General features: G+C 46.8%; 1 protein-coding gene across 3 annotated transcripts; it reads right to left on the bottom strand.

The window, feature by feature from the left end:
• Nucleotides 1-4574: 4574 nt before the first annotated feature.
• Nucleotides 4575-17338, bottom strand: LOC129170266 (zinc finger protein OZF-like). Of its 3 annotated transcripts, none has more exons than XM_054757640.1 (3): nt 17056-17338; nt 15757-16095; nt 4575-5585 (listed from the first exon to the last, which is right to left on the bottom strand). In XM_054757640.1, exons 1-3 carry the CDS (start codon nt 17249-17251, stop codon nt 5077-5079), a joined length of 1044 nt encoding a protein of 347 aa, XP_054613615.1. In that variant the 5' UTR covers nt 17252-17338; the 3' UTR covers nt 4575-5076. The 3 variants fall into 3 exon arrangements, with proteins under 3 accessions (XP_054613615.1, XP_054613625.1, XP_054613606.1); XM_054757650.1 differs by lacking the exon at nt 4575-5585 and adding an exon at nt 13828-14479; XM_054757631.1 differs by lacking the exon at nt 4575-5585 and having other exon boundaries at nt 13833-16095.
• Between the last annotated feature and the right edge of the window lie 7437 nt (nt 17339-24775).

Below are 24775 nucleotides of genomic sequence, written 5' to 3'. Positions count from 1 at the left end.
GTGGTCTAGTCAAAGTCCTGACCTGAATCCTATTGAGATGCTGTGACATGACCTTAAAAAGGCGCTTCATGCTGGAAAAGCCTCCAATGTGGCTGAATGACAACAATTCTGCAAAGATGAGTGGGCCAAAATTCCTCCCCAGCGCTGTAAGAGACTCATTGCAAGTTATCACAAACGCTTGATTGCGAAGATGATTATTAGTAGTAGTATTAGTATATTAGCTGTAGTATTAACAGCACACTGTTAAAATCGAGGCCCATTTATTTGCATGCATTTCTATTATAGCATACATTTCTTGTTCCTGACACATAAAAGATGTTTTGGTGTAAACACAAGCCAAGCAATGGATGTGTCAGAGGTATGTGAGGGAGCAGCAGGGCTTGTTCCTGCTTGCTGAGCGCATATTGAGAACAAGCAAAGACGAGACAAGTTATTTTCCTCATCCTCTTCATCTCGTCTTGAAAGTCTCCTTTCTTACAGGCATCGTATGCACGTTTCACACAGCCTGCCACGAAGTTTCCTGGCCATCTCAAGTCTAGTGTCCCTCAAGTTTGTGGCTTTTTGAAACGATTGAACACGGCCTGGAGGACCCCAACACCACCCCCGGAGTCTCAGGAGTTCCATTCATTCAGGCTAAGACACCAATGAAAGGTTCAGGAAGTTTTTACAGTTCATTTGCTGATGAGAGTGTGAACCACTAGTTTAGAATACTGTGGCTCCACACATATTTGCCCCCATCTGGAAGTTACCCAGCATGTCTTGTGGGTTATGATTTTTTTTTTAAAAGAAGGTTTTTATTGTTTTACATGTGTATTATTGCATTATTTTGCTGTCCTTTTTCCAAATACCGTATTTTCACAACCATAAGATGCACTTAAAAGTCTTAAATTTCCTCCAAAATGGACAGGGCGCCTTATAATGTGGCACGCCTTATGTGTGCACCGAGTTCCAAAATCTGTTAATCTTTTTGTGCGACTTTGATAAGCGCTCTGCTTGACTGACTGGAAGCATTTCCTGCCAACACGCTGCTTATATAGAGGAAAGGCGGACGTGACTGAGGACAGCATGCTGATGTTAAAGGGGGAAAGGTGGGTGTGAAAGAAGACGCTAAAGGTACGCCCCCAGTAGGCAGTACATAGTGCCAGTATGTGCATTGTGCAAAACATCAGTTTGGCTAATGACCCTCGAAAATCCCACCTACAAAGAGACAGGCTTATGAAGCACAGTTTAAACTGACAGCTGTCTGTTACGCGGAGGAACGTGGGAATCAAGCAGCCGCAAGAGAATTCAAGATCAACGAAACAGCGCCATCTATCCATCCGGGCAAGGACTACCGTGGCGCAGCCACTCCTACTGCAGTAAAAAAAATTGCAGACAAACACATCCAGCCCAACCACATCACCACCATGGACGACGTGCCGCTCACTTTCGACATCACGGTGAACCACACTGTAGAGAAAAAGGGGACCAGCATGGTAGCGATACACACAACGGGGCGCGAGAGGTCGACTCTGTTGTGCTTGGTTGCCATGGTAATGGACAGAAACTGTCACCATGAAGAAAAGATTCCAGCCGGAGTCATCGTTAAGACCAATCAAAAGGGCTGGAAGGACGAGGAGAAAATGGCTGAGTGACGTGTACGGAAAGTCACCGTCCCTGCTGATCTGACTCCATGCGTGCCCATCTCACAGCCACTGTGAAAAACCAAGTGCAGCAAATGAACTCGGAGCTTGCCGTCATTCCGGGGGGCTTGATGAAGGAACTCCAACCGCTGGACATCGGTGTAAACACGGCCTTTAAGGGAAGTTGCGATGCTTCACAGATGGCGAAGAAAAAGCCGCATCATTTCTGAGGAGTCGCACGGCAACGACGAGAGGGAACCTGGCGTGGTTGATGGAGAACATGCCCCGCTCTTCATTTCGGATACAGAAGATGAGGACTTTGATGGATTTGTGAGTACATTGTTAAATACTTCAATAAAATGCAACCGAATCAGTTTTGCTCCTGCCGCCTTTTTAAAAACATATGCTATCATGCATGCTAGCATATATTTTAGCGTGCATGCATACTAGCGTATTGTAGCATCGCTGGGAGCACTTCCTGTTCCCCAGTGGGCTTTGCGGTACTGTTTTGGTGCAAATGCTCTTACATGTTTGAGCGACATAGTTTTACTACCGTGCAAATAGCGGTAGTGTCTTGTCTGTTTTTGTCTTTCTGCTGCGTTGCTGTGTGATGTTTTTAGTTGTGCACCATAGAGAACATAACCCACAAAGTGACAAAACGTAATGGTGTCATATAAATTTAATCACTAAAAATAATAGGTGAATATTAGAAGTCCCTCCTTTTTTCGCTTACAGCAAAGATGTCCAGAGTGCTGTGTTTTTTATATTTAAAATATAATTTAACATGAAATAAAAAACAACAGCAGCAAAAAATCTGCAGTAAGTTTACAAGAATAGAATCAAATTATTAAAAGAAAAAAGTTGGAACCTAACAAGAAAAAGTGGTGATTTTCTGAGAATAACGTTACATTTTCACAGCATACATTTGATTTGATTTGATTTTGATTTGATTTAGTTTATTTGAACATGAAGGTTACAATGGAATACATCTCATGAATCATTCTTTGACAGTTCCACATGTCCAAAAGGAGTAGGAAGAAGCAAAGCTTATTTAATCCTATCCCCCCATCCATTCTACATCTTGTACAGTACATGTAGTTCACTTCCTGCATTCCATGTCATGTTTTCAGTGATAGTCAGGATAACACATAATAGATAACGGTAAGACAGCCCTCCCCCCCAAAAAAAGAAAGAAGAAATTTATATATATATATATACATACATTAATAATAATAATAATAATGATGACAATACTAAATAAATAAATAAAAAAGAACAAAGCTTTTTTCTTTTTTTTTAAACACAACAAAGAAAATTATAAAAAAAAAAAAATAAAAAAATAAAAAATAAAAAATAAAATAAAATAATAAATAAATAAATAAATAAATAAAAATAAAATAACAAACCTGACAGAACAATCAGGACTCTTCTGCCTTGTATTTAGCAAACATCAACTGCTTGTCTTGTTTTTTGAATTTGCTCATCTCTGTACATTGTTTGAGTTCCTTACTCAATCCGTTCCATAGTTTAATTCCACACACGGAAATGCTGTGGGTTCTCAGCGTGGTTCTCGCATATAAATGTTTTAAGTTTAATTTTCCTCTAAGATCATATTTCTCCTCTCTGATTGAGAAATACTGTATGAGGTTTTTTGGTAACGAGTTATTAACTTTATGCATTATTCTGGCGGTATGAAAGTATACTAAATCTGCAAATTTCAATATCTGTGATTTTAAAAATAAAGGGTTTGTATGTTCTCTATGCTTGGCATTATGAATTATCCTCACAGATCTTTTTTGCAGTACAGTGAGTGAGTGAAGATTGCTTTTGTAATTATTTCCCCATATCTCCACACAATACATTAAATATGCTAATACTAAGGAACAGTACAGCGTGTAGAGTGATTTTTGGTCAAGAACATATTTTGCTTCATTCAATATAGAGATATTTCTCGCCACCTTTTGTTGTATATATTTAATATGAGATTTCCAACTCATTTTTTCATCTATTACAACCCCAAGGAATTTATATTCTTCCACTTTTTCAATATCCGCTCCATTAATTTGTATTTATTGAAATATTAAAAGAAAAAAACTTATGGTGAGATAATATGGTGAGAAACAAAACACAACAAAATAAAGTGGTACTTGTGGTAAAAAAAAAAAAAATTAAGTAGGGTAAATGTTAAAATATCATGAGAATAAAAATATGATGGGAATAAAGTCAGAATATTTCAAGTGGGGGGAAAATAAACACAAGTAGAAATGGTACAAACAGCTGTAATTATACGGGAATAAAGTCCAAATATAAAGAGTAAAAAGTCGTATTCTAGTAGGTTGGGGGTATGTTATGATATTATGCGAGTAAAGACAAATAAAAAAAAGATTTTTTAAGTAGAAAATTGAAATATTGTGACTTTTTTTATTGTAGTTTTTGAAAAAATAGGTTGCGGGAAAAAGTTATAATATGATGGGAATAATATCAAAATATGGCAATAAACTCTTAATATTACAAGAAGAAAATTTCAAAGATGAGAGTTGAGGGGGTGGGGGGCAACAGTAGAAATGGGGAAAACAGAGCTGTATTTTTAAAGTAATTGTAAAGAATAAAGTCCAAATATTCAGAGTAAAAAGTCATATTCTAACAAGTAAAAAGTTGCAATTTTATGAGAATAAACTCGTAATATTGTCATTTTAGTAGCATAGAGTTAAAATATTATATAATACATATAGAAGTAGTAATTTTTTAGAAAATGGGGTGTGTGTGTGTGGGGGGGGAACAAAACTTAAAAAGGTTACTTAAGAAGAAAGTTGAAATACCGTATTTTCGCGACCATAAGGTGCACCGTATTAAAAGGCACAGTCTCAGTTATGGGTGCTATTTCTGTATTTAACACACATATAAGGTGCACCGTATTATTGGGCGCAAGTATGGTCAAACATTTGTTTGTTTGTTTTGTGCAAAACCTTAACCACCCTGCCATTGGCTGGCGACCAGTCCAGGGTGTACCCCACCTGTCGCCCGAAGTCAGCTGGGATAGGCTCCAGCATGCCCCCGTGACCCTAATGAGGAGAAGCGGTATAGAAAATGGATGGATGGAAAACCTTAACCACACACTGAACAGATAAAGGTAAAACGGTTTTATCCATTGTGTATTTTCAAATATCGATTTTGTGCAAAACCAAAATCAGACACTGAACATGTAAAAGATTTCTTCTTTCTAGAAAGTCAAAATTACCCAAGTCTTGACAGCTTTTTTCACATCCTGCTACTTCATTTACTGCTGCTGTTCTCACCAACACACTTGTGATTGTTAAGCTGGTACTTATAAGAGAATCCTTCAGCACACACACCGCAACTCAACACTTTCTCACCAGTGTGTATTCTCATGTGTGCTTTTAAATGTCCATTTTTTCTAAAACCCTTACCACACACTGAACAAGTATAAGGTTTCTCACCAGTGTGTATTGTTGTGTGTATTGTCAATTGATCCTTCCGAGAGTCTTGTATTACACAATAAGCACATGAATGGTTTCTCTCCTGTGTGTAATCTCATGTGTGTTTTCATATTGCAACGGTATTTAAACACTTTGTCACAGTGAGAGCATTTAAAGTGTGTGTTGTCAGTGTGACATGTCATATCAGCTTTAGCACCTTCATCATCAGTGTCAGGAGAGAGTGACGTTGTGTTGTCATTATCTGATAGTGGAGTTAATCGGTTGTCAGCTTCTTTTGTCATGGGTTGAGTCAAGCGGCTGCTTGGAGGCTCCGCCCCTCTCTTCTCCTCACTTTCACCTTTGTCTTCATCATCTTCAGTCTTCACAGGGACACCAATCCCTGGAAACTCCTCCAGTCCTTCAAGATGCTCTTTCTCCTGACTGATGCTGTGATCATTCTCTTCCTCTTTAACGTGGGGGGGCTGTGGCTCGTTCTGATCAAGTGGAAGATGTTCTGCACTGACTGCTGTTGGACATAAAAAGACAAACACGCTATGGAATAGTTGTGAATCAACAGCACCTTGGCTGGTTACAGCCAGGTAGTACACTCCATTTTGACACAATCGCTTCAAATGGCCTTATTGTTAGTCAGTGTTGGGCAAATTACTTACTTTTTTAATTACTTACTAAAGGAATTACTCCTTCATAAATGTAATTGGTTAAAGTGATCATTGTGTAACTTTTTGAAAAACCTAATATGTAACCCCCCCCCAGAATTAGCTATTTGGTGGTGTGTGCCATTGAGAGATGTTTCTTTAGATTAGGGCTGAGGACTAATGGGCTTCACACACGGGAGGCGACAAGCAGCTGTGACCAGTGACACCTGACATATGCACATATTCCCTGCACACATAGACACTGGACGTAAAAAGGCCCAGCACAGGTTGTACTTGTCCATTAAGTCGATCGCAAGCTACTGGTAGATCGCGTAAACGTCACTTTGTAGATGTCATATAACATCAGTCACCTGACATTAAGCTCCCCTCCTGATTCGTTCTTACTCCCCCGTGGCGTTTCAAGCTACACACAAAGATGCAACTTTTATCTTGATTATTCTGATTACGGATGAACTAACTCAGCGGTAAGCTTATATCTATAACAAAAGTTATCTGTTCACTGGAAGCGGCTAGTTATGTAGGAAACAAAAGTGTACCGTGCTGGTTGTCAGCTCTTATTTCTTAGAGGTCTATCTTTGGCAATAAATGTCACAGTTTGGGGGTAAAACACGAGGTGGAAGGGCTAAGGGGTGTGTCACTACGCAATACGTACCGAAAACGCAATTGGTTCTGCGCATGCGCAAGACCTACGGCACTTCCTCCTCTAGCACATTTTTACGACCGCGCTTCTGCGACGTCACATGCTGTGGTAGTTTTTTTTTTTTTTATGTATGAACATATATCTACAAGTCTACAAGTCTACAATCAACATGAAAGGTGCTTTGAAGGCTGTTCCAAGACTCCATTTTGGAAAAGCCGACCACATCTCCATATTCCTATATCCAACCTACAGACAACTCCTAAAGCAAGCTCCCCCTGTAAGTACAGCTGTTAAAGTGTGGAATGAAGAAACTGATCAAGTACTTCAGGACTGCTTTGGCTGCAAAACTGGGATGTGTTTAAAACTACAGCGGGGAGGGAAGATTGTACTGTTGATTTGGATGAATATGCGTCTGCTGTCACTGCATGTATTTCTTCACAGTTCTGGCCTTGCAAAGTTCTACTGTTTTCTTTTGACAGCTCTGTGGCCCTGCATATTTGTAGGCACTTTTCCAGGGTTAAATTCTCCTCCCTGAGCAGCCTCTCTCTCATTGCTGAGCTGTTCGTGCCACACACTATCCGATCTCTTATTAAAGAGTCTTTTATGTCTCCAAAATTGCAGGTGCTGGCCAAAACTTTCAATTCAGTGACATACTTGTCAATATTTTCTTCCAGTCCCTGATTCCGTACAAAAAATCTGTACCTTTCCACTGTCTCATTCAGTTTAGGGTAGCAGTGTCCATCAAACAGCAACATCATTGCACTCACGCTCCTCCTCGCGGATGCACTGCCGCTCTCGAGCGTGTTTTTAGCAACTCCCTCCCGCTCTCGCCGATGAGGTAATAGAAAAGCTTGACTTTTGTAGACTCCTCTGCGTCCGGCATAGTCATGTCCATGTACAGAATAAACTCCTCTTTCCAACATTTCCACGTCTTCGCCAAGTTGGTAGAGTCCAAACAAAGTATCGGCGGAGGTCGAAGCTGCTCCATCTTGTGTGATTCCTCCTCTGCACACACTGTTGCGGTCTCTTGCCGTTAGCTTCCATTAGCCTCGCTAGCTTGGTTGCAGCGTCACCTCGTTCGCTGTCAGCTGCCTTAAAGTACAACTACCGCTGTCACCATGTTTCACTCTAGTCCGTTACTTCCTGAACCATAAAGAGTGGACGGTTAGAGCAGTACACTTGCTCACTTGAACTTTATTCCAAACTTACAGCAGTCACCATTCGCACATGTACATAGCCCGACTGACTTCCTGTACCGTGTTCCTCACACCAAACATTCCCCTTGCAACGTGTGCTAAGTATAAACATTCCCATTACAATCCTATTGTAACACAGATGACCTCCCTATAGTCATCTCGAGCCCAGAAGGGCCAGAAGAAGATGAACAATTGGACTGGCAATCGCTACCAAGCCCACGCACACCAGATATAAGGCCAGACAATCAGCCGGCACAACAAGCCAGAGAAGAATTGGCCAGGCCTATACAAGCAACACGAGTGGTTGAAAGAAAAAGAACCCAAGTGGCCGAACAAGCCAGGATAGCCCAAGGACAATGGCCCAAGGACAATGCATCAAAGTCACAACACAGAGCAACGTGCACAGGTTCCTAAGGAAGGAAACCATTGAAAGCACTAAAGCAACCAACATGAGATGGGGAAGGTGGGAGGACATCCTACTGGATCCAGACCTCGAGATTGGGCCAGCAACAGCCTCCAAGAAGCCTAAGGAACCCCAGCAAGCGAAGGAACAACCGATCGAGTAGATCCTCTACAGTGATGGGTCCTAGAAAGGTGATGACAGATATGCCTATTGGGGCTTCATTCTACGACAAGATGGTATAGAACGAGTACGTCGACGAGGAAAGACAGTCGGAAGTGCACAAGTGGGAGAAGTCACAGCAGTACTGGAAGGACTGCTAGAAACCATGAACCAACATGTGACAAGAATACAGCTGGTAACAGACAGTTACTACTGTGCCCAAGCGCTCAAAGAAGATCTAGCTATTTGGGAAGAGAATGGCTATGAAGGAGCAAAAGGAAAGCCAGTGGCTCACAGCGAGCTATGGAAGAAGATAGCCGAGCTACGTCTGAGTATGGAAATAGAAGTCATCCATCAAAGGGCCCATACCAAGGAGGGGGCCCACTGGCAAGGGAACGATCAGGTGGATCGTTTCGTGCAAGAAAGAAGAGTTGTAGTTGTAGGATGTGAGAAGTGGGATGCAACGCCTAAGGGAAGGATAGTCCCACAGGAGTCCGTGGGGAGAGTGGTGCAGGCCGTACACAAAGCGCTTGGCCATGTTGGCCCACTACCTACACGGAAGGAGTTGGATAGACTGGATCTTTGGATCACGGATAGAGCCATACGTGCTGCTCTAAGGAACTGTGAGGCGTGCGGAAGATACAATGCAGGCTGCAGAGGGAAACGAGCGGATGGCCTAACCATCAAGAGCATAATCCCCTGGGGGTCAGTCTGCATGGACATCGCTCGGCCCATGGGAGTCAAGGGTATGAAAGGAGAAAAATACCTGATTGTGCTTGTGGACACTATGTCGGGACATGTGGGGCTAAAGGCAGTGAGATGTGCCAACGCCAACAGTGTGCTACGCACCCTGGACGAAGGGTGTATGTGGCTCGGTGTACCAAAGGAGCTGAGGACAGACAATGGGACACTATTCAAGAATGCTTTGGTGGACAAATGGTGCCAGAAGTGGGGAATAGAGCGAATCTACTCACCCCCTTATACTCCACAAGCCAACGGGGTCGCCGAAAGAACCATTGGCCTAATCAAGAACTGGTTAGGGAAGAACGTCAACGGCAAAGAGTGGAGCACTAAGACCTTAGAGATTGCGGCTCAACTCAATGGGAGCTGGAGACAAGATAGATCCCCCCCCCCCTCAGAGGAGTTGAACTAACGCCCCTTTGTAACGCCAGAAAGTGGGTGGAACCCAACAAAAAGGGAAGACCAGAAGCCCATGGGACCACTGAGTGTTGGACAGCCAGTGTGGATCAAGGCAAGAGAAACACCCGGCAGCACTGCAGTGAAAGCAAAGTACGAGAGGACTGACATAGTGGAAGAAGTGTTAGACCGAAACACAGTACGGTTGAAGAAAAAATGGATCCAAGGAGTGGAGCAGTTGAAGCCCATACCCAGGACTCCAGCTCATACCAAGGAATAACTAGAGGAAGAAATGGCCAGCAAACACACTGCAGAACCACCCTTTATTGAACTGGCCATCATCAAAGGACTGGTTATCACAAGAAGAACCATGAATGGCATTTGGGCCGGACGAGCGTTTACCTTGCTGGAAAACGCTAGAAGAGGATGCCTGACGGATCAGGTGGAGAGAGTGAGATGGTACAAAGCCGACTACGACTGTGCCATCTGTGGAACAGAAAAAGAGTTACCAACCGTATGGAGCGGACCAAGCTTCATGCAACCGCTCAGTCCTCCCGACCAGGACATAGGGAGAATGAGAAACCTGGTGAGACATCACCCTGCCAAGGTGATGGACACCTACGTCTGTTCCTGCTGTAGAGGAACACAACTTCTGAGAATGCAATTTCAGGAGCAATGGGATGTCGGGTTCCCCGGCACAGAGAACCTTGATCAATGTACGTGCACCTGGAACGGGAAGATCCTGTGGTACTGCCCGATATGCCTGGGAGGCCTCGGGAATGGACGACTGATCGATGCAGGGCGATCTGGAGGATGGAGAGTGACACGAGCCGTAAGCCCTTTGGCTCTATCGATGCCCTTCAGAGGGGGCTGGGAGCTTGAAACTACCATGACAGTAGAAGGCCAAGACAAGATGCGCCAGCACTGGAGAGGGTTCAACGCTTCATTGCAAGCTATGTGGCCGCTCCATGTATGGCCGGTCAGACAGCATCCAGTGGTCGAAGGATCGGAAGGAGCTCCTCAAGTCATGAGAGTGTACCGACCACTCGACTGGCGCTGGGCAAATACAAGGCTCAACAGTCAGGAAGGACCGGGCCATTGGGAGCTTATAAAAAGGGCCAAGCTCGTGTCTGAAGTCATCAACAGACCAGATCTGCCACTGAGAGAAGCAGCGCCGGTGCAAGCCAAGAGCCTGCAAGGCTGCAACCTGTTTAGATACATCACTGCTCTAGACAGATGGAAGAGGCAGACGATATACCAGTACAAGGAAACCAAGTACATGATAACACCCGAGGATCCTGAAGTGGATGGGATGTTACAGATACCAGGGTCCAGGGCTTCATGGAGCCTGGCCCCAAGTCACATAGAGCAAATCACCGAGGTCACGGTGAGAGTGAACATGGCATTAGTGCCATACCAAGGACTCTACGGTGTGGGACTGGAAGTGGAGATACAAACCAGACCACGTCTAAACCGTGCTGAGTCAGCAATGGACCATTCTGGCTCAGAGGAGGAGCTAGTGATAGATGAGTCAATAAAGCTGGGAGGAGGAAACACGCCTCCTGTGGAAAGCAATACCCCCATGGAGGGGGTGGCCCAATGGAGGAGGGACCTTCTCCAGTCAAGGAAAAAGGCGCTCAGACAGTGAGATTTGTCATCAAAAACGAGGAGATCGTTGAAGAGGAAGGAGCTGAAGCTGCAGTAAAGCCTGAGTACCGCAGGGTCGCCAGAAAACAACAAAGACCTAAGAAGCGGACAGCAGAAGACGAGAAGAAGTGGTGGATGTGGTACAAACGGCCACCCACTGGTGAGCGACAATGATGCCCTTATTCATAAAAGAAGCATGGGAACGAACCAAAGACAACCCGACTGAAAGAGGACCGATAGACGTACTACCCAAAAGAAATTACCACCTTAATTGTTGCTCAAGAGCATCAGATAATTATTGGGCCCACCGTTGTATATGGCTAAGAAATGGTAACTTAGAAGACCCAGCAAAAATAAAGAAACTTAGACTCTACTACCTAAACACAAGTTTGGCCCACCGAGGAGGAACAATAGAATGCCGACTCACACCCTGGCCGCCAGACTATGACCGACCAAGTTATGACATAGACCGTCCTGAGTGGGCCCCATGGATCCTCAACACCTGCCAGATGACGATCAGCGGGAAACCCCTTAAAATAAGATGGGGTCCCAACTATGCAGACCCACTTCAGCAGGAATACGTGGACCTTCAGCTGGCCGGAATGCTGCTCTGGACAACCAGCAGGGCTATGTACCTGGAGTTGGAATCAAGAATTCGAAACCCAAGAACATGGATCATTGAAAACACCAAGCTGAACCTAAGAACCACTGGCAGGAAAGTAGAAATGATCACCAATTTACACAAAGTAGGCACTTGTCTATACAACCATCCATTTGGTAGACAAGGGTGGTGGAGACAGACACTCTTCGGAGAGAACAAAGACCAACCTCTGTATGAAGAAGTTGTACAAGTTACGCCAAACAGAAAAGATTGATGCGGCGATGTTCGTAGCCGCAGGAGTATTGGGCATAGTGGCCGCCTCACTCTATGGAGAGAGTGAGGATGCCACTGCCCTACAAATAGCAACGCCACAGCCAGGAAGAGAGCAGCCAGCGTTGGACTTGATCGAGGTCCGATACAGAACCACCAAAAGGTTCACCCAGAGATGCTGGGAGGTGGAAGAACACCAACTAAGCCTTACATGGAGACCCAAGTACGTGGCCTGGGATCCAGCCTCAGCGGGGGAAAGGTACGAGGCTGTCAAGAAAGTGAACAGCGAACACAATCTCACAGCCCTGGTGGGAGAAACCCAAATAATAAGCAACACTGCCTTCAATAAACAAATTGAGGAGTTAGGGCTCAGTGGCACAGACTGGACTGTAAGTCAAGCGTGCTGGGAATCCTCAAGTGACAAAGTACAAGTAACAGTGCAACAATGGATACGAGAGACGACCAGAAACATGTCCTGTAACTGGCTCTGGAAAGAAAGTGAAGCTCCGACTTGGCACTGTAACTACGTATGTGTACCAGTGCCGAGGCAAGCCAACAACGGGATGTGGAAGAAGGACCTGGTGCTTGATGCTCCATACCATCCGGGTGAAGAGACATGCGAGAGCCTGAGACCACAGTGGGAGCCCTGCTGGAGCTGTTTGAACCTAACGTGTGACCTGAGCACGGGGGACAACACAGCGACACCAGCTCCCACAACGGAGGCACGGGCCACTGCATCCGGGGTTTGCATAGAGTCTACCCCTTCTGAAGAAGCCCCAAGGCCTGAGCTGATATGGACGCCGGCCAGAAACTGGACGAGACCCAGGGCTACAACATCCCGCTTTAAGCTGTAAAGGCATATGAGGTTCAGAAGGTACATCAAGCCTTTCCCTCTCATCTATATCGTCCCCAAACGCCATTACACGAGAGAGGTGAACTCACCAATCGGATCAACCATGGGCTCTACAAAAGCAGTAGATGTCACCAAAGTGGCGAATTGGACGCCTCAGATAGATGGCATGCTGACTCTCCTGCAAAAGAACTTGTCAAAAGACACACAAGTGGACAAAGGACTGCAGAAGATACGACGCCAGGACCCACTGACGATAGCCTGCCTGGGAGCCGTAGCTAACCTAGATAGGTGCTATTGGAGTCTCGGTAAGACCTGTGCCAAGAACCACCTGGTGCTGACCCGAACTGCAGTAACAGGTAAGACAGGAGGCGTGCAAGTCGACACGTGGCTAAACGACTCACTGCCATGGGTCTGGAAGAAGAATCTACGGCATTACGTGGGGCCTGGAGTGAGCAGTTCCTCAACATGACAGGAGCGTATGGACCGGTCAACAGCGACTTTCTGGTGCAACTGTTGCCGAACCCCGGATGACCTACACAGTGTGGGGAATGACGAGTTCAACCGGATTGATCAATGTGTGGTCAAGAAAGCATACCAGAGCCCGAATGGAACCGAGTGGTGGAACAATGGAGCGTCACCTCGTTGCACATTGGACGAAGTCCAAGATGGCATAATCCCCAAGTGGATCTATGATTGTGGAGAACTGTTGAAGAATGGAACTATGAAAGGAGTTCTACAGGCATGGGAAGAAAGACACACCAGGGATGAAACCCACACATATACAAAACATATACAAAACTTGCCCATAACTTATTCGTACGACCAACCTGCGGTTACTCTAATCGTGTGCGACTCGGATGCAGCGGGGCCGCCTCTGCACTACCGAGGCTGTGAATACCTGGGTGAGTTCCTGTCGCCCCTGACTGAGAGGTCTCTTAGATAGACGGACGGACAGACGGATAATTAATCACCAAGAGAATTTCACATTTCCTGCAGAAAGTTCAATATGTTTCTCTGTAGCAGAGGCTGTGTGTGTGAGAGAAACTGATGGGGGGTGGGGGGTATGCATGTCTGTGAGGTGAGGAATTAGGGAGAGGAGCGAGAGATGATTTCTAGGTGTGTGTGTGTGTGTGTATTAGGGAAAATAAAATCATTGGAGTATGTTTCATTTCCAGTGATGGACTTGACATCACGTCTACCAGCCCCGCCAGTCTCTCCTCTCCTCATTCGCAACGCCTCTAACCTTGCAGCCCCGCCTGGTGGACAGGTGTCGTGGAACAGGCAGGAGGCGCCACGATCCAGCACACTCCACCCATGCATGTGATGAGATGGGATTGTGTCGATTGTGCACACATTGAACAAGAAGTCTCTCACCAGTGTTTATTCACGTGTGTTTTCAAATGTTTATTTTGTCCAAACCCTTAACCACACACTGAACAGATAAAGGTAAAACGGTTTTCTCCATTGTGTATTTTCAAATATCGATTTTGTGCAAAGGCCCGCACGGTGGTCTAGTGGTTAGCATGTTGGCCAACACAGGAACAGCCTGGAGATCGGGAAGCCCTGGGTTAGATTCTCCCTAGGGCATTTCTGTGTGGAGTTTGCATGTTCTCCCCATGCGTGTGTGGGTTTTCTCTGGGTACTCCGGCTTCCTCCCACATTCCCAAAAACATGCAGGTGAGGTTAATTGCAGACTCTAAATTGTCCATAGGTATGAATGTGAGTGTGAATGGTTGTTTGTCTATATGTGCCCTGCGATTGGCTGGCCACCAGTCAAGGGTGTACCCCGCCTGTCGCCCAAAGTCAGCTGGGATAGGCTCCAGCATGCCCCCGCGACCTTAAAGAGAAGCAGTACAGAAAATGGATGGATGGATGGATTTTGTGCAAAAACAAAATCAGACCATGAACATGTAAAATGTTTCTTCTTTCTAGAAAGTCCAAATTACCCAAATCTTGACAGCTTTTTACACATCCTGCTACTTCATTTACTGCTGCTGTTCTCACCAGCACACTTGTGATTGTTAAGCTGGTACTTATAAGAGAATCCTTCAGCACACACACTACAACTCAACACTTTACCAGTGTGTATTCTCATGTGTTTTCAAACGTTCATTTTGTCCAAAAGCTTTACCACACACTGAACAAGTAAAAGGTTTCTCACCAGTGTGTATTCTCATGTGTTTTTCCCAGTATACCTGTCTCTAAAATCTTTACTACACACTGAACAGGTAAAGGGTTTCTCACCAGTGTGTTTTCTCATGTGTGCTTTCAAAAGTCCATTTTTTCTAAAACCGATCCCACAGACTGAACAGGCAAAAGGTTTCTCACCAGTGTGTATTTTCATGTGTTCTTTCAAATGTCCATTTTGTCTAAAACCGATCCCACACACTGAACAGGCAAAAGGTTTTGCACCAGTGTGTATTCTCATGTGTTCTTTCAAATGTCCATTTTGTCTAAAACCGATCCCACACACTGAACAGGGAAAGGGTTTCTCATCAGTGTGTATTCTCATGTGTGTTTTCAAATAGTGATTATATCCAAAAGCCTTACCACACGTTGAACAAGTAAAAGGTTTCTCACCAGTGTGTACTCTCATGTGTACTTTCAGAGGTCGATGATTTCCAAAAACCTTACCACACACTGAACAAGTAAAAGGTTTCTCACCAGTGTGTATTCTCATGTGTACTTTCAAATCACACTGTTGTCCAAAAACCTTACCACACACTGAACAAGTAAAAGGTTTCTCACCAGTGTGTATTCTCATGTGTGTTTTCAAATGTTGATTACGTCCAAAAGCCTTACCACACGTTGAACAAGTAAAAGGTTTCTCACCAGTGTGTACTCTCATGTGTGTTTTCAAATATTGATTATTTCCAAAACCCTTACTACACACTGAACAAGTAAAAGGTTTCTCACCAGTGTGTTTTCTTGTGTGTATTGTCAATAGATCCTTCCGAGAGAATCTTGTATTACACAATAAGCACATGAATGGTTTCTCTCCTGTGTGTAATCTCATGTGTGTTTTCATATGACAATGGTATTTAAACACTTTGTCACAGTGAGAGCATTTAAAGTGTGTGTTGTCAGTGTGACATGTCATATCAGCTTTAGCACCTTCATCATCAGTGTCAGGAGAGAGTGACGTTGTGTTGTCATTATCTGATAGTGGTGCTAATCGGTTGTCTGCTTGTGATCCTCCACGGTGGTCTCCATCAGCTTCTGTTGTCATGTGTTGAGTCGAGAGGCTGCTTGGAGACTCCCCTCCTCTCTTCTCCTCACTTTCACCTTTGTCTTCATCATCTTCAGTCTTCACAGGGACACCAATCCCTGGAAACTCCTCCAGTCCTTCAAGATGCTCTTTCTCCTGACTGATGCTGTGATCATTCTCTTCCTCTTTAACGTGGGGGGGCTGTGGCTCCTCGTGATCAGGTGGAAGATGTTCTGCACTGACTTCTGTTGGACATAAAAACACAAACACACTATGGAATAGTTGTGAATCAACAGCACCTTGGCTGGTTACAGCCAGGTAGTACACTCCATTTTACACTCCCCAGAATTAGCTATTTGGTGGTGTGTGCCATTGAGAGATGTTTCTTTAGATTAGGGCTGAGGACTAATGGGCTCCACACACGGGAGGCGACAAGCAGCTGTGACCAATGACACCTGACATATGCACATATTCCCTGTACACATAGACACTGGACGTAAAAAAGCCCAGCACAGGTTAGACTTGCCCATTACGTCAATCGCAAGCTACCGGTAGATCACGTAAACGTCACTTTGTCGATGTCATATGACATCAGTCAGCTGACATTAAGCTCCCCTCCTGATTCGCTCTTACTCCCCCGTGGTGTTTCAAGCTACACACAGATACAACTTTTGTCTTGATTATTCTGATTATGAATAAACTAACTCAGCGGTAAGCTTATATCTATAACAAAAGTTATCTGTTCACTGGAAACAAAAGTGTACCGTGCTGGTTGTAAGCTGTTATTTCTTAGAGGTCTATCTTTGGCAATAAATGTCACAGTTTGGTGGTAAAACACGAGGTGGAAGGGCTAAGGTTTGTCGCTGATTGCGTTTCCGGTGCGTAGGGACAGCCTGAAAGTGGGATTCAGTCGTAGTTTGTGGCTTGCAATTCTATACCAAAATGATAGGGACACTGTTTTCCTGAAAGCGAGAACCCTCGCGTCGTTACCCCCTACAGTATATAAAACACACATCCAGTGGTGTTAGTAATTGAAATAGTGTGACACAAAACAAGTAGCAATGAAGGGCATGCATGAGGAGACACTGACACGGGCGACGTATTATTTTTGAAAGCATCCAACAAAACAAAAAGTAAACAATAATATAGTTGGCGACGGGTCGTTTAGGAATAATGTAATAATAATGATTAAAAAGTGGACAAACCTTCTCTGTATAACACAACTCGAGGCTTCTTGAAAACAGCGTCCAGTATTTGACGCTGCCGCTCGTTCTCCTCTTTTGTTCGAGAAAGTTCCTCCTCGTACTCTGCTATCGTTCTTTCCAACACTACAAATATTTCTTCAACTGCCGTTGTTAGTCGCTGATTCACCAACGCTCTCAACATTTGTACTTTACACATTTTCAAACAATCACAACACTCACTTGAGCGCTGCTTAGCGATGTGTTGATCACTTTGTTAGCAGCTAGCAAGCACCCGCAGCAAAGGACCGTTTTACCTAGTAGTACGCATGCGCAATTTTCTTCTTTTTGGCAGGTCTCAACCAACGTTTGAGGTGCATACCGCCATCTACTGGACCGGGGTGTGTATCCGTAGGTTGAGTACTTGGGTATCTCTACGTATTTGTATGTAGTGTATATACATACATAAATGTATGTGTAACCAATGAGTAATTCAAACTGAGTCCTGATAGTAGTTTACTATCAATCCAGATTTAATGATTTGAATGAATGAAATCACACAAATAACACAGCTGGGTTACATCTGCACATACGTAGTATCTATTTACAAACAAAGGGGAGAAAGAGGAGGGAAAAACAAGCATAGTATTCTTCTTCGTGTTCGTTTTTAACAGTGTGTGGCATCAATCACTTTGGTGCATTCCTTCACACACATCCCGTTAAACTAGACTGCTCCTTCAACAGTTAAACAACTTCCTCTGATGTGTCTTTTCATCCATGTTCAGTCATGCTTTTAGTGTTTTAGTGTTACTTTACTCGCTTGTGTGGACTTGATGAGCCTGATAGGTCATCAATCAGTATTTATTCCAGCTGGCAGTTTCAGTGAGTTGCGCATCATTGAGCAGGTGTTTGTTGGAAGTATAGGAATGTAGATCAACTGGTGCAAGCTCAGACATTCATCCATCCATTTTCTATGCCGCTTCTCCTGATTATGCTGGCGGGGTACACCCTGCCTGTCGCCAGCCAATCGCAGGGCACATATAGACAAACAACCATTCACACTCACATTCATACCTATGAACAATTTAGAGTCGCCAATGAACCGAACATGCATGTTTTTGGAAGGGAGGAAACCGGAGTACCTGGAGAAAACTCACGCGTGCACCGGGAGAACATGCAAAATCCACACAGAAAATGCCCAATGGAGATTCCAGCCCAGTACTTCCCGATTGCCCGTCTATGACTGTGTGGCCAACATGCTAACCACTAGACCAGTGGTCTACAACCTTTTGTGACCCACGACTCGGCTCGTGTTCCCACAAATCATCCGGTGAGATCAATTTTGAAACTCACGCCGTTTTCTCTCAGCACCAGATGTTGTCATGGCAAAGGGCTGACAGCCGTTAGGTATAAACATGTGGGGGGGCGCTTGTTTCCTGAGCAATAAAATGTGGTTTTGGCATTTACAGGGAAATTAAGCAGGGTGACTCGATCGCTCCATATTTATAATTATAGTTTGCATTTGTCCAAATTACTTTCAAGGAATATGTATGGAAAAAAGTAATTTGACTGCCAAATATGAGTTTGAGTAAACTGAATGTCTGAGCGGCCAAAAGGTGGTCTAGTGCAGGGGTCCCCAACCACCGAGCCGGGGACCAGTACCGGTTCGTGGGCGGGGCCAAACTGAGCCGAGGAAACCTTTCAGGCGCAGCGATAAAAAAATACACACACAAAAAAGAAACTTTGTACATAACTTTGTCACACCTTGCTGTGACTATACTGGTATGTTTGGGTCATTGTTGACTGTCACTGTTTTGGTGCATTTACTCAGGCTGATGTTTTGCATTCAGACCCTGGTCCCTCCTGCCTGGGGCGGAGCTGCGGGATGTGCTGCAGCTGCTCATCATTAACTAACCTACTTATACTCACCTGTTGCTGTTTCCGGCACTCAGCTATTCCTCCGGATCACTAGGCTACACCACGCTCCCAAGTCCTTCTCCTGAGCAGTCCTGCTACATGTCCCGTAGCTCCTTCCAGCCTGGTACAGTTTCTCTCTTTTTGTCGCGGTGCCCTTTTGAGTTTTCTTATTGCACCGTTGTTTTTTGTTCTGACCGGTAACAGAGACTATTAAAGCCTGTCCTACAACCTCTTTTGTCTTTTGCATCTTGGGATCCATTACAAACTGCTTTCCTGCGCACGCCGCGCAACAGAATAGCTGAGTCAATACTATGGATCCCGCGGAGGATGAAAGTGTGAGAATGGCGCTCCGAGCTCATGGCCAGCGTATCAGCCACCACGAGCAAACCCTTAACGAGCTAACCACACTCGTCCGGGAGCTGCACGCCCAGCTGGCAGGTGCACCTCCCGCCGTCTCTGCCGACCACACGCCGCTCGCCGCCGGAGGCACGGACATCGCCGTACCGGCCACTTATTCATCACGGGAGCCCAGCATTCCCCATCCAATGCGCTATGAAGGGGATTTTGGACAGTGCCAGCTCTTCATTCACCAGTGCTCCCTAGTCTTTTCACAGCAGCCGCACACCTACACAACAGATGCAGCCAGGGTGGCGTACATGCTCAGCCTACTCTCCGGCCGGGCGGCCAGATGGGCAATGGCGGTGTGCGACTCCAAGCCGGAATTGTGTTCCAGTATGCCTCTCTTCGTCACTGAACTTCGGAGTGTCTTCGATCACCCGTTGAGAGAACGAGAAGCAGGAAGCCGCCTTCTCGTGACACGTCAAGGCTCCTCGTCAGTGGCGGATCACTCCATCTCCTTCCGCATTTTGGCGGCTGAAAGCGGCTGGAATGACAAGGCACTAAGAAGCGCGTACCGGGCAAGCCTCAGCTCGCGCCTACAGGATGAGCTGGCCTCCCGGGACGAGACCCAGACGTTGGAGGAGCTCATCATGCTGTCCATTCGCCTGGACAACCGGTTACGGGAACGCAGCGCTCAGCGGAGGGCGGAGCCTTCCGAATCGACACGTCAGCTCCCTCTTCCACCTCCAGGGGGCCTCCCTGCACCGCTCCTTCCCCCCTCCTCCAGTTGTGGATTGCCACCAGAGGATGTCGCTGTACCCATGCAGCTGGGAGGCAGTCGCCTTTCTTCAGCTGAGAGGAGTCGACGGCTTCGTCTGCGGCTGTGCCTGTATTGCGGGAGCGCAGCACACCTCATCTCCCACTGCCCGGTTCGACCCGCCAGACAGCGCTCCTCTTCCACCGGGGACATTCCTCAACAGTCGCCATCGGTGTCACCAGCGTCTGCTGCTCCTTCGGCTATGGTGGGTCGACTTCAGGTGGAAGGTATGCTATCATGGTCAGGGGGAGCATGCCCGGTTAGTGCGTTTATTGACTCAGGAGCGGACGAGAATTTTATTGACTGTGATTTTGTAAAGACTTGGAATATTCCCACTATAGAGCTAATGAATCACAAGAATGTCCGTTCGCTCGATGGACGTCTCCTGGCTAATATCACCCATCAAACCCGCACCCTATCGTTGCTTCTTTCGGGTAACCATCGCGAGGTTATTAATTTCTTTCTCATGCCTTCGCGCTCAGCACCGCTTGTACTCGGGCTACCATGGCTTCGCCAGCATGGTCCCGGCATAGACTGGAAAACATTAATGATTTCGAATTGGAGTACATTCTGCCATAGTCACTGCCTTCGCACCGCATCTTCTCCCGCTCCTCCGGTTAAGTCTCTACCTGTTACCCCTCCTGACCTGTCCTTGGTTCCTAGGGAGTACCACTCCATTAGCGATGTCTTTTCTATTGACCGAGCCATGACACTTCCACCTCACCGCCCATATGACTGTACCATAGACTTATTACCTGGTTCACCACTACCTTCGTCCCGGTTGTACAATATCTCTCAACCCGAACACCGAGCCCTGGAGGAGTACATTTCCACCGCCCTGGCCGCTGGCCATATCCGCCCTTCTTCCTCCCCTCTCGCGGCCGGATTTTTTTTTGTTAAAAAGAAAGACGGGTCGTTGCGGCCATGCATCGACTTCCGCGCCCTCAATAAGATCACAGTTAGGAATAAGTACCCCCTTCCCCTTCTCAATTCTGCTTTTACTTCACTGCATGACGCCGTAATTTTCACAAAATTAGATCTGCGCAACGCCTATCATTTGGTGCGCGTGAGAGAGGGGGATGAATGGAAGACGGCCTTTAATACACCACTCGGGCATTTTGAGTATTTGGTGATGCCGTTTGGGCTTACCAATGCCCCGGCCGTCTTCCAGTGCCTTATTAACGACATTTTACGGGACTTTATTGGCCGTTTCGTATTCGTTTACTTGGACGACATCTTAATTTTTTCCCCTTCCATGTCCTTACACATTCAGCAGGTGCGAATGGTCCTTCAAAGACTCCTGGAGAACCAGTTATTTGTTAAGCCCCAGAAGTGTACGTTCCATGCACCCTCAGTATCTTTTCTGGGATTTATTGTGGAGAAGGGTCAACTTAAGCCTGATCCTGCCAAGATCCAGGCAGTGGTCGAGTGGCCCACTCCTATATCAAGGAAGCTGTTGCAGAGGTTCCTGGGGTTTGCTAATTTTTACCGCCGTTTTATACGGAACTTTAGTAAGGTAGCAGAACCTCTGAATAAGCTTACATCCTCCAAGCTACCCTTTGTGTGGTCGCTGGAGGCGGACCGGGCTTTCAAACGTCTTAAGGCAGCGTTTACTTCTGCTCCGGTGTTGATACATCCTAATCCTTCTATCCCTTTTTTTGTTGAGGTAGATGCGTCCGACTCAGGGGTAGGGGCCGTGCTCTCCCAGCACTCCAGCATTGATCAGAAACTGCACCCCTGCGCCTTCTTCTCCCGACGCCTGTCCCCAGCAGAGAGGAACTATGACATCGGCAACCGGGAGCTCCTGGCGGTGATACTAGCCCTTCAGGAATGGAGACATTGGCTGGAGGGCGCTACGCAGCCATTCACCATCTACACGGACCACCAGAACCTGGCCTACATCCGCGCTGCCCACCGCTTGAACCCCCGACAGGCACGGTGGGCACTCTTCTTAACCAGATTCAACTTCTGCATCACCTTTCGCCCAGGGTCACGCAACGGGAAGCCCGATGCACTATCGAGGATGTTTGCGCCCGCCGTAGAGGACTCCTCTCCGGAGACCATCCTCCCCCAGTCCCGGATCCTGGGGGCCCTCCGATGGGAGGTAGAAAGACGCGTCGCAGAGGCTTGCAAGGGTTCCCCTCCCCCAGCAGGTTGCCCTCCCAACCGACTGTTTGTGCCGGCGGCGCTTCGTTCCGAGGTGCTGATGTGGGCCCACGCCTCCAAGATTGCCTGTCATCCGGGAGCCAAGCGGACGGCCTTCCTTCTGGCCCAGCGTTTCTGGTGGCCGACCTTTCAAGCGGACACACGAAGCTTCGTTGCGGCCTGTACCAGTTGTGCCAGGAGCAAGCCCTCTCATCAGGCCCCTGCGGGATTGCTCCAACCCCTCCCCATTCCCTCCCGACCATGGACTCATGTTGCAGTAGACTTCGTCACTGGCTTACCTTCTTCCAGAGGATTTACAGTCATTCTGACGATAGTGGACAGGTTTTCCAAATGGACGCACTTTATCCCCCTCCGTAAGCTTCCCTCCTCATTGGAGACCGCCAAGTTGTTGGTCCAACACGTGGTTCGCCTTCACGGGATCCCCCAGGACGTGGTCTCCGATAGAGGCCCACAATTCTCGTCAGCTACCTGGAAAGCCTTCTGCAAGTCGCTGGGCGCCACAGCCAGTTTATCATCCGGCCATCACCCCCAGTCGAATGGACAGTCGGAACGGGCCAACCAAGATTTGGGGGCGGCACTGAGGTGCGTGTGTCACCAGCGCCCGTCTTCCTGGTCCAGCTACCTTCCATGGGTCGAATATGCACATAATACACTCGTCTGTTCCTCCACAGGCCTTTCCCCTTTCCATGTTGTCCACGGCTATCAACCCCCACTTTTTCCATCCCAGGAGGCGGGCTGTACAACCCCCTCAGTGGCAGCGTTCCTCCGCCGCGCCCACCGCGTCTGGCGCAACACTAGGGACGCACTACTACGCACCGCCAGACGCAACCAAAGACTGGCTAACCGCCGTCGTAAACCAGCCCCAAACTACAAGTCCGGTCAGAGGGTTTGGCTATCTGCCCAGGAGATCACCCTGGGGGGGGAGTCAAAGAAACTGGCCCCAAGATTCATCGGGCCCTACGAAGTGGAGCGGATGATCAACCCCGTCACAGCACGCCTTAAACTGCCAGCATCCCTCAAGTGCCACCCAGTGTTTCACGTCTCCCGCCTTAAGCCGGTGGCGTCCTCCGCCTTGAATCCCCCACCTGCGCCCCCTCCTCCCGCGCAACAGATAGAGGGCCATCCGGCTTACTCAGTGAAGACCATCCTGGATGCCAGGAGGCGGGGCAGGGGTGTGCAGTTTCTGATCGACTGGGAGGGTTACGGTCCAGAGGATCGGTCATGGATTTCCCGGTCGCTCATTCTTGACAAAACACTTATTTCTGACTTCTATCGCAGGTTCCCTAACAAGCCCGGTAGTCCGCCAGGGGGCGTCCATTGACGGAGGGGGGGAATACTGTCACACCTTGCTGTGACTATACTGGTATGTTTGGGTCATTGTTGACTGTCACTGTTTTGGTGCATTTACTCAGGCTGATGTTTTGCATTCAGACCCTGGTCCCTCCTGCCTGGGGCGGAGCTGCGGGATGTGCTGCAGCTGCTCATCATTAACTAACCTACTTATACTCACCTGTTGCTGTTTCCGGCACTCAGCTATTCCTCCGGATCACTAGGCTACACCACGCTCCCAAGTCCTTCTCCTGAGCAGTCCTGCTACATGTCCCGTAGCTCCTTCCAGCCTGGTACAGTTTCTCTCTTTTTGTCGCGGTGCCCTTTTGAGTTTTCTTATTGCACCGTTGTTTTTTGTTCTGACCGGTAACAGAGACTATTAAAGCCTGTCCTACAACCTCTTTTGTCTTTTGCATCTTGGGATCCATTACAAACTGCTTTCCTGCGCACGCCGCGCAACAAACTTAATACAATTTTAAATGAATGCATATCAATTCTGGAAATATGGGCCATTATTTTATTTAAAAAATGTTATTTTATTTAAAGTTTTGCATGTTTATGTTGTTTGTTGCGAGTGTCACACTTCAAGCTTATAGTGGTGGATGGTGGGTCTGTATTCACTTTGTGCTTTTAATTTGATGTTTTCCTGTCTTAGTTTTACACAATACATACTAAATGAGATAAATATATACGACCCCCACCACCACCCCCAGGTCCACGGAGATTTGTGGGAACACGAGCCGGGCCGTGGGTCTAAAAGGGTTGTGGACCACTGGTCTCGTGGTTAGCATGTTGGCACGGGGGTCACATTTTATTGCCAGGGAAACAAGAGTAACGGATGCCAGCCTGTGAGGCTGTGCAAGTGTACGTTGGTAAACGTCACTCCCTCTACCTTGAGAGCTGCGCTGAACACGCGGTCGACAGTCCGGGTTTTTGCCCGTGTGGTCAGTGCTCTCACCTCCCATTGCAAAGGTCCTGTGTTCGTGCCCCGGTGTGGGCAGTGCGAAGCAGGGTGGGTTACACAAGCACCCCCCACATGTTTATACCTATTGGCCCCGTCAGCCCTTTTCCGTGACAACATCTGGTGCTGAGAGAAAACGGCAGGAGTTTCAAAATTGATCTCACCGGATGATTTGTGGGAACTTGAGCGAGCCGTGGGTCTAAAAAGGTCGTGGA

Source organism: Dunckerocampus dactyliophorus, chromosome 2, assembly GCF_027744805.1.
Source record: "Dunckerocampus dactyliophorus isolate RoL2022-P2 chromosome 2, RoL_Ddac_1.1, whole genome shotgun sequence".
In the NCBI taxonomy this organism is placed as follows: domain Eukaryota; kingdom Metazoa; phylum Chordata; class Actinopteri; order Syngnathiformes; family Syngnathidae; genus Dunckerocampus; species Dunckerocampus dactyliophorus.
Note: the sequence above shows the minus strand (reverse complement) of the source record. Positions and strands in the feature narration are given on the sequence as shown.

Excerpts from the sequence above, each read along its gene's own strand:
- LOC129170266 (XM_054757631.1), bottom strand. The coding sequence starts at position 17,251 with ATGTGTAAAGTACAAATGTTGAGAGCGTTGGTGAATCAGCGACTAACA. Across the intron at positions 16,096-17,055 it reads AGTTGTGTTATACAGAGAAG|AAGTCAGTGCAGAACATCTT; the intron begins GTTTGTCCACTT and ends TATGTCCAACAG.